This window comes from Pteropus vampyrus, unplaced genomic scaffold, assembly GCF_000151845.1.
Source record: "Pteropus vampyrus isolate Shadow unplaced genomic scaffold, Pvam_2.0 Scaffold23, whole genome shotgun sequence".
Lineage (NCBI taxonomy): Eukaryota > Metazoa > Chordata > Mammalia > Chiroptera > Pteropodidae > Pteropus > Pteropus vampyrus.
The window spans coordinates 1515938-1528645 of record NW_011888804.1 but is presented as its reverse complement, the minus strand read 5'-3'; the positions used below and the strand labels follow the sequence as shown (position 1 = coordinate 1528645).

The 12708-nt window shown below is 50.9% G+C and overlaps 1 protein-coding gene across 1 annotated transcript in view; it reads right to left on the bottom strand.

Annotated features, from left to right (window-relative positions):
- The window catches only part of KDM2B (lysine demethylase 2B), a 112020-nt gene that overhangs the window by 15854 nt on the left and 83458 nt on the right, over positions 1-12708 (bottom strand). Inside the window, exon 13 of the mRNA XM_023528152.1 lies at positions 3845-4069. Coding sequence (XP_023383920.1) covers positions 3845-4069 — 225 coding nt within the window. The remainder of the gene's footprint in view (positions 1-3844; positions 4070-12708) is intronic.

Here is a 12708-nt window from a genome sequence, read left to right as displayed (position 1 = left end):
TTTAGAAAACTTACACTAGCCACCACAAACTGGTCCCTATACTTAAAAAGACTTTTCTGACAAGGTTGGTGGTGGTGTTACCAAATGTGGGAGGAGTTTTTGTTTTTGTTTGTTTGTTTGTTTTTACACTGTATAACACTATACTTAGAATACTTAGCAAATCTGTGTGACTCAGTGAACCAGTATTTTCCAAATGACCAATGCATGATGTTATATCATGCATAAGCAGCAAATGAGCTATTGGAGGAGTAAAAAGATTAATGAATTTTAATGTAACAACATGAAAAGTTCACTGACACAGTTTCGCATTCCACATTGCAACTAACCTTTAAGAAACTGCCACCTTTTGAGTTCTGGTAGAGTACCACCAAATAACTGCCATCATGTGAAAAGACTATTAAAATAGTCCTCCCTTCTCCAACTACATATCTGAGGCCAGATTTGACTCATGTAGTTCCCCCAAAAAACACAGCCCGGCAGAATGAATATAGAAACAGATGTGAAAATCCAGGTTTTTCTAACAAACCAGACATAAAAGAGATTTACAAAAACATAAAACGATGCCACTCTTCCTACTCATCATTTTTGTTCTGGAAGATGCAGTTAATTTCTCATAGAAATGTTATATTAACATGTAGTGGGTTGTTATTTTTAAGTAAATTCAAAATATTTTCTCAATTTCCCAGTGTGAATTTTGGCTACTACAATATTAACAAATAACCCATATAAACAAAAGCTTTTCAGGGTCCTCATGATTTTTAAGAGAGTAAAGAGGTCCTGAGACCACAAAGTTTGAGACCTGACGTGTAATGGGCTGCAAACCCCCTACCCTTCCACTCCGCCCCAGCAAAGGCCCGTCTCCCAGCACTTGACATGGTGCCCAGGAGCCAGAGGAAACACACAGCCAACGTTCATCAAACTAAGTTAGAGGAGCTTCAAATAAACTGGGATACACACTGCACTGTATGTCCCAGTGAAAAAGTCTACGAAATGGCACAAACATTTGAATTCAAAGAATTTTAAACTGAAGGTCGAAGAGTCATAAACCATTCAACGAACATTTAATAAACATCTGCTAAAGCCTGAAGCAAGTGGCCAAGAGGAGAACAGTGAAGAGAGAGACAGCTGATTCCTCGAGCTGCGGGAAGATGGAGACAGACAGCATCGAAATTCCAGGGAAACAGGGCAAGGCCGTGCACGTGCGAGCAGCGGCAGCGGCTGGTGGCTGCAGGGCTCGTAGGCCGAGGAATGTGGGCTCCTATAGGCAGCGAGGAGAGAAGAGGGGGCACTGGTCTAGGCTGGCGGGGAGGCTGACTCTGAAACGGGTGGTGAGAGAGAGACGCAGAATTCAGTGAAGCTGCCGCAGAGATCCGTCCAGGACAGAAGCCCAGGTGCTGGACGGTGGGAAGGGGTAGTCTGTGGAAGAAGCCTCGTGGAGAGGGGGCGAGGGGGAGGCTGCTTATGGGGAGACCGAAGCTCTGGCACATCGAGAGAAGGGCTTGGAAAAGGAAGAGAGGTGAGCCTGTCAGAGGTGGGTAAAACATGGCAAGAAGTGTCCCAACAAAGTGGAAAGGCTGGAAGAAGAGTGAGAAGGTCCCCGAGGGTCTGGCCGAGTCTGCACTTGCTGTCCGTTCCAGAAGCGAGCGTCATGGCGGAAAGGAGACACGCACCGGTGAGGTTTCCTTCGACCAGCACTGACTGTGCCAGGCACCGGGCTAGCACCGGAGCCGCAAAGAACAGGTGACAGCAGAGACGGGTTTCCTACGCTGGGCCTGGGACACTGGGTGACAGAGAGGAGGTGGAAGAGAAAACAAGGCTAAAGAGGAAAAAGAGCCAGTCCCGGGTCATTGCCAACATGTCAAGTTTTAGGTGACATTATTCTCAAAACCAACTGTCCCTACAGATGACCTCTCTTAAATACTGACAGAATGAAACCAGTCACACGACCCTCGCTCCAGAAAAATGCACACAACATACACACGGGCACAGATAAAAATCTGTATTTAATTTCAAGGGGGATCTCAAATTCCCTGAAATCCATTCAAATGACCTGGGCACAGGTAACAACAACAAGCAGTGAAACTTAAAAACTTCGGCATAGCAAAGGAAACAATCGACAGAGCAAAAGGGCAACCTATGGAGGAGGAGGAAATATTTACAAACCACGTACCTGACAAAGTTAATGTTCGGATTGTATGAACTCCCACGACAGCAACATACAAACAATCCAATTTAAAAAATGGGCAAAGGACTTCGGTAGACACTTCTCTAAAGAAGTTACACAGATGGCCAACAAACATATGAAAAGATGCTCAACGTCACTAAATCATCAGAGAAATGTAAATCAAAACCGTAATAAAATACCCCCTCACACCCATTCCGATGGCCACTATCAAAACACCGGAAAATAACAAGAAATTGTGGAGACAAATGAGGAACGTGGAGAAACTGGAACCTTTGCACACTGCTGGCGGGAATGTAAAATGGAGCAGCCTCTACAGAAAATGGTATGTATGTCAAATAAAATTATCAAATAATCCAGCAATCCCGCTTTTGGCTCTATAACCAAAAGAATTCAAAACAGGACCTCAAAGAGATACTGGCACCCCACGTTCACAGAGCATTATTCACAATAGCCAAGATGCAGAAGCAACCAAAGTGTCTAACGACGGATGAATGGATGAAGAAAACGCATTGTATGCACGCAATGGAGTATTATTCAGCCTTTAAAAAGGACGTCCTGTGACAGGCTGTAACATGGATGAACCTTACGAACAACATCATTTATACCGTGTGTCTAAAGTCCTCCCCCGAGAAACAAAGTAGAAAGGGGGTTGCTAGGGAGGAGGGGAGGTGGAAGGGGAAAGAGAAGTTGTTCAATGGACACAGAGTTTCCATTTGTCAAGACGAAAAAGTTCTCGAGGTGGATTCTCACGGCAATGGGCATCCAGGCACTGCACACTTGAAAATCGTCAAGATGGTCAATTTCATGTTATGTGTTTTTACTAAACACAAGAAAACCCCAGGAACAGCGTGCGCGGTGGGAGAAGGGGAAGGTGCCCCTAGGCCTGGAGGGGCCCAGCAGAAAGCGAGACAGAGAGGCTCATGGATGCCCGGAGGGTCCTGCCCCTCCCGCTGGGCCTGCCCACCTTGGGAGACCGCGACTCCCACAGGGAGGCCTCGGCCCGGAAGCAGCGCCTCAGGAAAGCAAGGTGTGTGTTTGCGCGGGAGGGATGCGCAGGCAGACCCCTGACCGTGCCACGCCGGCAGCGGCCGCGTCCTCTGCCCTGTCCCAGGGCAAGGCGAGGGGCAAGGCGCGCGGCCGCCGGCGCCGGCCGGGATCCCCAGAGGCCGGGGTCTGAGCACCATAAATCAGCCCCCTCTACCGGGGCAGCCCTGCAGGAGGGCGCTGACCTTCCACCCAGACCTCTGACTCTGAAGGCAGGACAGGAAGGAAGGGAGGACCTAGAACCGCCAGGCGCTGGACCGTAAATGTTGGCAACGGGGTCACAGACAGGACAGGCTGCCCTGACACCTTTAATGGCAGACACTTCAAAGCAGCCGGTCATCCAGGGAAAGAAGGAGTCGTGAGACCATCAGACGGTGAAGAAAAAGGCGCCTGAGCGCGCGCAGGGCCGCGGGGTCCGCCGCGCGGGGTCCGAAACAGCCCTCCGCTGCGCCCCCTTTCTTCCCAGGGGAGCGTCTCTCCGGCGGCCTGCTGCTGGAGCGTCCTCGTGAAGCACAGGGACAAACCGCCCGACCCAGAGGGAGGTGGGGAACGACTCGGAGGGCCGGGGTCCTGGAGGCAGGAGGGGCTGGAGCTCGGGGCCGCGCCGCCACTCACCGCGATGCACTGCCGCATGATGCAGCTCTGCTTCATCCGCCCCGGGCCGCCGAACTTCTTCATGTCCTTGCAGAAGTGGCACTCTCCGCACTCGGTCCGCAGGCAGGCCTCGCACTTGCGGCATCGCGTCCGGCGCCGGCGAGCTCCCGCCGTCGTCCGGTTGGCGGCCAACTTCACCGCGGAGGCCGGGCCCAGCTTCCCCTTGGGCCGCCCTACCGCCCGGTTCTGCGGAAGAACACACAGGACTGGTGGGGTGCCAGGCTGCAGGGCTGGCCCGACCCCCCAGCACACCGCCAGACAGGCTGAATCGTGTCCCCCCAAAAGATATGCTGCAGTCCTAACCCCAGGACCTCAGAACGTGACTGTTTGCAAACGGCGTCTTCACAGAGCTAACCAAACTCAAGCCAAATCACTACGGCGGGCCCTAACCCGGAACGAGTGGTGCCCTTAGAAAAGGGGGAAATGTGGACGCAGGCACAGAGGGTCCCTCTGTCAAGGCGGGGAAAGGACGGCCATGTGGCCGGGCAGATGCTCTACAAGCCAAGAACGGCAGAGAACTGCCAGTGAAGGCCAGAAGCCGGAGGAGGAGGAGGGAAGGAGCCCGCCCAGAGCCTTCCACAGAGCCCGCACCTTGATTGCAGACTTCTAGGCTCCAGACCTGTGAGAGAATTGTTTCTGTTGCTTTAAGCCACCAGGTCCATGGTTCTTCATTACTGCAGCCCAGGACGCCAACACAGGGCACCCTGGCTTCTGACAGCAGCACGGCCTGGCTCAAGGCCCTTCCCTGCCCCCACGCCTCAGGCCAGGCCCTGTGACTTATTTCCCCACGGAGGCCACACAGGGCCACGCAGTGAGCCTCTGATCCTTCTGCCGGCAACATCCTCCCCATCCCACGTGGCCAACACCTATCCATCCTGCCGGACCCAGCAGTGTGGACCTAGCTCACACACTGCAGTCTCTGGCAGCTCGCCTTGCCCACCGCGCACAGGGGGCGCCTCCTGTGGGCCCCCCCCCCCCCCGCAGCATTTATCCTGGTAGCTGTTCTTTCGTAGGCCTTCTCTTCCAGACAGGGAGCCCAGGAAGGCAGCTATCAAGGGTGTCTTGTCACTAATGTCCGTCGACAAGATGATGGGCACATAAGACGTGCTCAATAAACCAAAGAAACGCCAGGAGAATGAGACAGTAACCCTAAGACACCTTGACTTCTCAGACCTTCTCTACATGGCTCCAAATCTTTCTTACTACACGACTCAGGAAGAAACAGAGCCAGGTAAATGCTCAGTAGCAAACGAGCCAGCCCCAGGTCCTGCTCCGAGGTCCGTAGGCCCTAGCCGCCCAGAAACGTACGAACGCATCAGGAAGAAAAACAGTCCGCTTGGCTCCGCCGATAAAGCCTCACTGTCATGTTTCCTTTTGCTGTGCAGTGGCCCCTGCAGAGAGCTGAAAATCTCACACATGCGTCCTGCACACACCTTTGGGTATTGACACCTGAGCGGATCCTCCCCTCAGCTCTATTTTCCCAGCGGCCCGCAGCATTCAGGGAGACTGCGAGGCCTCTGACGGCTGGGGCGCCCACCCCCGGACACGCTGCTGCTCTGATCTTCATCCGGGTCAACTTGCTCTGAACTCTGCAGAGGAAAGGGGACGCTAGACCCGGCTCCGCTGGCCCACCTGTCCTCGCCTCCCAAAGAGCAACCCCAGACTGCCTCAGCCACGCCCACCCACCTCTAGGACAGCCGCAGGGGGGCCTACACCCCGACCGGCTGCATCGAGGGAAGGGGCTGCTCCACCATGAGCCGCTGTTCCTCCAGGCAGCTTAGGGTCCCGCAGGCCTCCTTGCGCTAGTCTTTACACATTACCGGGGCCTGGGGCACCCCGAGTCACACATTCCACAGCACCACCACCTTACGAGGAATAAATTGGCCCACACATCAATTCAGGTCAGGTCTTGCTAGCAGCCAGAGGAGCAGTTTAAAAAAAAAAAAAAAAAGGATCAGTTTTCAGAGCCCTCAGATTTGAGACGGGCACATGAGGGGCTGTGGACCTAAAAATTAAGCAGTGACGATGGTGACACAGTGAAGGTGGGCATTTGCTGAGTGCATGCTAGTGTACACGAAACATTTTACATATATTACCTAATTTTCCAATAACCCCTTGAGATGCTGTTTTCCATGAGGAAACTGGATCTAGAGACTAACCCAAGGTCACAGAGCCAGCAGAGGACGTGCATTCCCCATCGAGCCATGCTCTGAACACTGTGAACTACAGCAGATGTGCAGGTGAAGTAGGGTGAGAGCCCCCCCAGAGCCCACTGGAGCTGACCGCACGCCCCCGGAAGGGGTTCATGCTAAGGCCTCAATGCCCTTAGTATGATGGCGCCAAGAGGAGGTGCAGAGAAGCTCACGTACTTCCAGAGAAATGGAAACCAGGAAGCTTTTCCCCTCTCCCTCTCTTCACCGCCCGGAAGACTGTCGGATACAGTACATCTCGTTACCTCCTCACTCTTCAAATCGCAACACGGGCAATGCGGGGTTCGGAGCTCCAGCCAGGTACAGAGAGGGCAGCGCACCAGCCAACCTCCAAGAACAAAACCAGAGGCCAACGGCTCACGCTCTGACCCTGGAGCAGGAGATTCTAAGGACCTGTTTCCTTAGTGAAAGACAAAAAAAAAATGCCAGGAGTGAAAACGCATCTCTAACCACCCCCTGCCCCCTCAGGAATGGCAGGTATAAACAGCCACTGAGCCAGGCCTCTGGCCTCGCCGGCCACGAGGGCAGTGTCTCGGAAGTAAAAAAAAAAAAAAGTTGGGCGGATCCAGCCAGAGTCACAAAGCTTATACATGACTGTGAAACAAGCCCACCTTCCTGTACTTTCTAAAGCACATTCTCGTCTGAAAAAGCACCCTTCCGACCTATGAAAAATACAAATCCGTCTGGATCTCAATAGCAACTGAGACAGCCTGGAAAACGACAGAGCCAACGACAGATGACGCCTTGAAAGAAGAGGTGTAAGGAGCCGCTGTTCCCAAGGACCTTGATTCAGGCCTTCCCTAGCCAGCTGCCAGAACAAGCTGGAAAAGCGGCTGCCGCTGCCCGAGGCTCCACAGGCCTGCCTCTGTAGGAAGTGGGCACCGGCTGGCTTGTCAGGAGTCAACTGAGCAACACCTGAAATGCAGCATCCTAATAAAGACCACCGAGAAAATCGACAAGACATCAGAGAGTCTCTATTATGGAAGGTGAACAAGCCTCTCATTTTATAGCAAGAGGCTTCTGTTCTAATCTCTTTTGGGTGATATCTAAAAGGTCACAAACCAATACTAAATTCTAGCCTACCCTTGCTTCTATTTGCTCAAGTAACCTAGAACGTGCCCCTCGGTTAAATGCAGCACAAAACGTTCTTCTCAGCAAAAGGCAATGACAGCAGCCACTGACTTCCACTTTCAAACCAGTCTCCCCAACCAAGGCCTTTTGATGATTGTATCAGCCCAGGACCCATGGAGTCCACACATCCCCACACGCAGATCTTAGTATTTCAATGCCTTTTCCATCAGTGACTCATTAACGTCATCCTTAAAAGGACTACTATTAGGGTAGTTCCTTCATTCCTTCTTTCGTTTCTATTAACTGAGTATCTCCTATCAGATCCTACTCTTAGAATATTCGTGGGCAGAACCTCTTTCTCATCTCTAAAATACTGGGGTTAAAATTACTTGGATTAACCCAAATTAATGAAAAGACGTCTGTGTTCATGGATTCGAGGACAATATTGTTAAGATGGCAACACTCCCCAAAGTGATGTATCGATTCAATGCAATCAAGATCCCAGCTGGCCTTTTTGCACAAATCGACAAAGTGACCTCAAAATTCCCGTGGAAATGCAAGGGACCTGGAAGAGCCAAAACAATCTTGAAAATAAATAAAAGTTGGAGCACTCATATTTCTTGATTTCAAAACTTACTATGAAGCTACAGTCAACGAAACAGTGTGGCACTGGAGTGAAGACAAACGTACAGACCAATGGAACAGAACTGAGAGCTGAGGAATAAACCTTCACAATATTTATGGCCAACTGATTTCGACAGGGGTGTCAAGACAATTCACTGGAGGAAATTATAGTCTTTTCAATAAATGGTGTGGGGATAATGTATATCCAATGCAGAAAAATAAAGCTGGACCCCTACTTCATACTATGCACAAAAGTTAACTCAAAAGTGGATTGAAGACCTAAATGTAAGGGCGAAAACTATAAAACTCCTAGAAACAAGCGTAAGGGTAAATCTTCATGACCTTGGATTAGGCAAGGGTTTCTTGGATATGATACCAAAAGCATAGGCAACAAAAGAAAAAAGATAAACTGGACATCAAAATTAAAAACTTTCATGCTTAGGGGGCTCCACAGTGTAGTGGTTAGCACGTCTGCTTTACACGCAGAAGGTCCTGGGCTCGCGCCCCAGGTGGAGCCACGGACCATACCCTGGGGGCGTGTGGGAGGAGACTCCCCATCTTCAGAGATCCAGTTCTTAGGGGAGATGGCAACAACCATAGGTCAGGGGTGGAAGTGGGGGCGGGGAATTAAAGAGAGGGAAAAAAAAGAAAAAAACTTTCGTGCTTAAAAGAGCACTATCGAGTGAAAGACACCACAGAATGGGGGAAAATAAATCATACATCTGGCAAGGTGCTAGTATCCAGAATACTTAAAGGACTGAAACAACTCAATGACAAAAAAATTCCAATTTTAAAATGGGCAAAGGATTTAAACGGGTAATTCTCCAAAGCAGCTGTACAAATGGGCAACAAGCACGTGAAAGAGGCCTGACATCGCTATGCGCCGAGACTCATCCACTAACCCTCCACTCACAGTCACCCACCTACCCCACCCCCACGGGCGTGCTGGCTACGGATTACGCCCCAGGTTCAAAGCCAGGCGCCGGGGCTAAAGAAGGCTGAGTGGTTCCCTGCGCTCCGAGGAGGCACCTCCGGCAGGGGGAGAAAGACGTGTAACCACGTGAACACAATGTAACACGAGGATGAGAATACCAGAAACCAACCTCATCGAAGTAATTACTCTGCTCAATATTTGTATCGATAATCGATGAAGTGGGAATTATCTCCATTTAGAAATGAAGAAACCGAGGCACAGCGGTTACGTCATCTACCCAATGTCGTAGCGACAATAAATGAGAAGCCGAGATATGCACCTGGACAGTGACTCTGAGGCCTGGACCCTGGTGTGTGCTGACCCAGGAGAAATGCCTCGTCTTACTGGGAAGAGAGGTGAGAAAAGTGTCACAGACACCGGAGGTGATGACAGCAAGTCTGAGAAGCAGACTAGGACTCTGCGGGGCGGGGCGGGGGTGGGGACAGGGAGTGGATAGTCCAGACAGAAGGAAGAGTAAGATAGAGATGTGAAACACCGCCACGCGTTCAAGGAACAGCTTGATACGGCTGCTGGAACATAGCCCTGAGGTGGCAGGAGGCTAACTCTGCAGGGCCTCGCGTGTCACTTGAGAGAAATGGTGGCCCCTGTAAGAGTAGTTAAAGGACCTGACATGTGGGAGCAACACAACTGTATTCTGGCGACAATGAATGGAGTGGATATTTTGGGGGCGGTGGGCAAGACGAAAGGTAGAAACCTGAGCTGAGGACACTATGGTAGTTCGGGCTGAAGATCACGAAGGCACGAGTAGAAGCGACAGAAAGGACGGAGAACGAGATGACTCGGGAGATGTTTTAGAAGCAGACCCAGTGTCCAAAAGCCCCGGGGGCTAAGTGAGCAACGGCATGTGAGCAGGAAGAGTCCTGGAAAGCTTGCAGGTTTCTGGATTGAGCAACAGAACAACGGGCTTAGGAGAGGAGAGAGGACAATGTCTCCGCCATGGACACGTGGAACCTGAGGAACCCACGGGACATCCAAGGAAGGTGGCCAGGAGCGGGAGGGGCCGGAGCTGACACATGCAGCTGAGAGTCAGCATCACGTAGTGTTAAACTGGTTAAGTCCATGAGGGCGTCCAGGGCGAATGGGCACAGCGAAAACTGTCCAGGGTCCTGGACAATTACCTTCGAGACTAAAAACATCCAAGGGCCAGGTGACAAACAGCAACTTGCTGAGGGATGGCCAGAAAGGTAGGAAGAGCAGCAAGAGGTGTGGCATCACAGAGCCCAGAGAGAGGTTCAAGAAGGGAGCAGGCTAGAGTTTCAACTGACAAGGGGAGTCATCACAAAAACGTGGGTGGATGTTTCCACAATTAAGACAGTTCTGTGTTTCCCACCGAACTATCCCTAAGAGCAGCACACGGACACTTGGCCCCACAAGGGGGTTCCACCCCCGCCAAGACAGGGTGGAATTCCTTTGTCATGCTAATGTCGCGTTCTACTGCATAACAGATTTATTTCAACATTATGTCTGTTCCCAAATCTTCAAGCATAATGGACATCCCAGGAAGAGTCGGTTTCAGCAGCACTGTGTGGGCCCCTTGACACACACCTGCAGACCCCGGGGAGGGCTTCGGTTTGTTTATACGCTGAGGGTAAGGAGCAAGAGACTAAAAACACAAGAGCTACCAGAAACCCAGGGGATGGGAGGACCTCTGCAGAGCCTGAGGAGAGCTAAAGACCCTTTCTGCAGGAAAACGCACCTAGGCACAAAATCACAGAACTTTTTTGCATATGATTTTGGGAAGGTTCAGGGATCCATGTCTTAAAGTGTCAATATTTAAGAAGCATGAGTTAACAGCGGTTAGGGCTGTATGAATTTCTGAAAGACTTTCTTCTTAATTTCCTAATTATTATTTTAAACAAGCAATGATCATTTTTACAGAAAAAAAGAATAAAGCTATTTTCATTTCGGGCGTTAAAAAAAACAAGATGGAACAAGAATCCCACTCACTAATAAGCCTTTCTTTAAGGGGCATCTCTTCAAGTTTGAAAAAGCAGAGCTGAAGAATTTTCAGACACGTTCAGCACTGAAGAAGCAAATAAAGTTGACGAGAGAAGGCCCAGCCAAAGGTGAGCACTGGCTGAGAGCATCCGCCATCACCCCCTCGCTCCTGTTCCACGGGCATGACATCCTGACATCGGGAGCAGGGGACACCCAGGCTGCTGTGGGAAGGCATGGGACAGACAGGCCTGCCCTGCCGAACGGGCCAAACAAAGGAATCCTGATCTGCCCAAGTCTGGACGCCAACCTCAGGTGGGAATGAGAGAAGCCCACGGACTTGAATGGCACAGCAAGCGGAATTCTGATGGGGCGGGGGTGAGGGGCTGGGTGCAGCCGCAGAGACGGACAGGGCACCAGCGACTGCCTAGTAGGCCTCCACTGGGTCCTGTACGCAGCAGGTGGGCAAGCGTGCCCGCAGGCCCACACTCCACGACGCCCACGCCTCTTCACCAAGGGTCCCTCCTTTGGTGCCAACCCACTCTGGCAGGGTGGGGTGAAGACACGGCCCTCCTAAAAGAAGACTTATTTAGAGAAGGGTGGTCTTGAACCTGTGAACTGGAGACCCCAAAGACTGGCTCTCGTTTGAAAGACACAACTGCCGTTAAGGTCGCTGGAGAAAGCCACTCTTCTGCTCAGGGCCAAGAAATCCGGGGCTCAGAAAACTGGTGAGAAAAGGGTGGGGGGAGGCTAGCAGCAGTGAGCCACAGCCTGGAGTGTCCCCAATGTAGATTACCTTAGCTGACAACCATCTTCTCTGTTGAAACTATGGGGAAAACCTCCTGCCCGTTGACCTGGCTTAGAGGTCATCTCCTCCAATGCACCTGAGTGGAAAAAATCATCTTAAAGTGAACATGGCAACCTCAAGGACTTCAATTACTAACTCCAAGTGCCACAACTGGGCTGACCGAAGTGGGGAGGAGGGAAACAAAGTCCGGCCACAAGGAACGCATCCTCTCTTGATGGACGTCTCTTTTAGGAGTGGCAGGACTGAAAATGTGTGTTTAAGCCCAGAGACATACTAAGTCTCCTCTGATGCAGTGTCAAAGATTGTATCTACCCACAGGCCAGGGGTGTGGCTACATTACGAAACCAAAACAAAACGGGTGACAGGAACCTCAATCCTGAAACACCAAAGTGCAGTCACAACCTGAATGTAAGTGTCTTATGATTGACCAGATGCCAAAGAAATGGTAAACTGCTGGCAGAGACTAGGGAGACCCAAAATGAACTGAAATGTTCAGAGTCGAGGTGTGAACTAAGTAGCAAGAATACCAGAACCATTCATAGGCTGCACTACTGGCTTGATGAAAGCCCCCAAACCACTTCACTTGGCTTGGATCTGGGTTGATCCAATCCACAGGACGAATGAGATTCAGGAATAGCTCACAAGGTACACGTGCCTGGAAAATACGCAGCAAAACTGAGAAAACAATACAATTTAACTTCACCTCTGTTAAATAAAACCACTAATTAACACGTGTGAAACGATTTAAGTGCAGCATATACAATACTTCCTCAATCGAGCCTCATGGAAGGAAAAAACGTCCCTACATCTAGGCCTAAACATCCCCAAACATCTTTACCCCACCGAGGAAACGCGCCCAGGATTATAAGTAAGCATCTTATTCATCTAGTCTCATGCCCACATGACAACTCAAGCATCCAGGGCTTAATTCCTTGGCCAAGTCTACTTCGCCTGTGTCCTGTTTCAAATGCTGTGCAGATTATACTTCGTAAAACCCCCACTTTCTTCTCCGGCGCCCTAACCGCGAATCTTCCCGGATAAATCCACCGCATAAACACACCCAGGGCTTTGTTTTATACAGATTTCTCCACACACCCCCACCCCACCCCCCACCCGGGTCCCAGGAGAGGCTGTTTTCCCTTCTAAACCCAACGCGGGCCGAACACTGCCATCTGGGGTCACG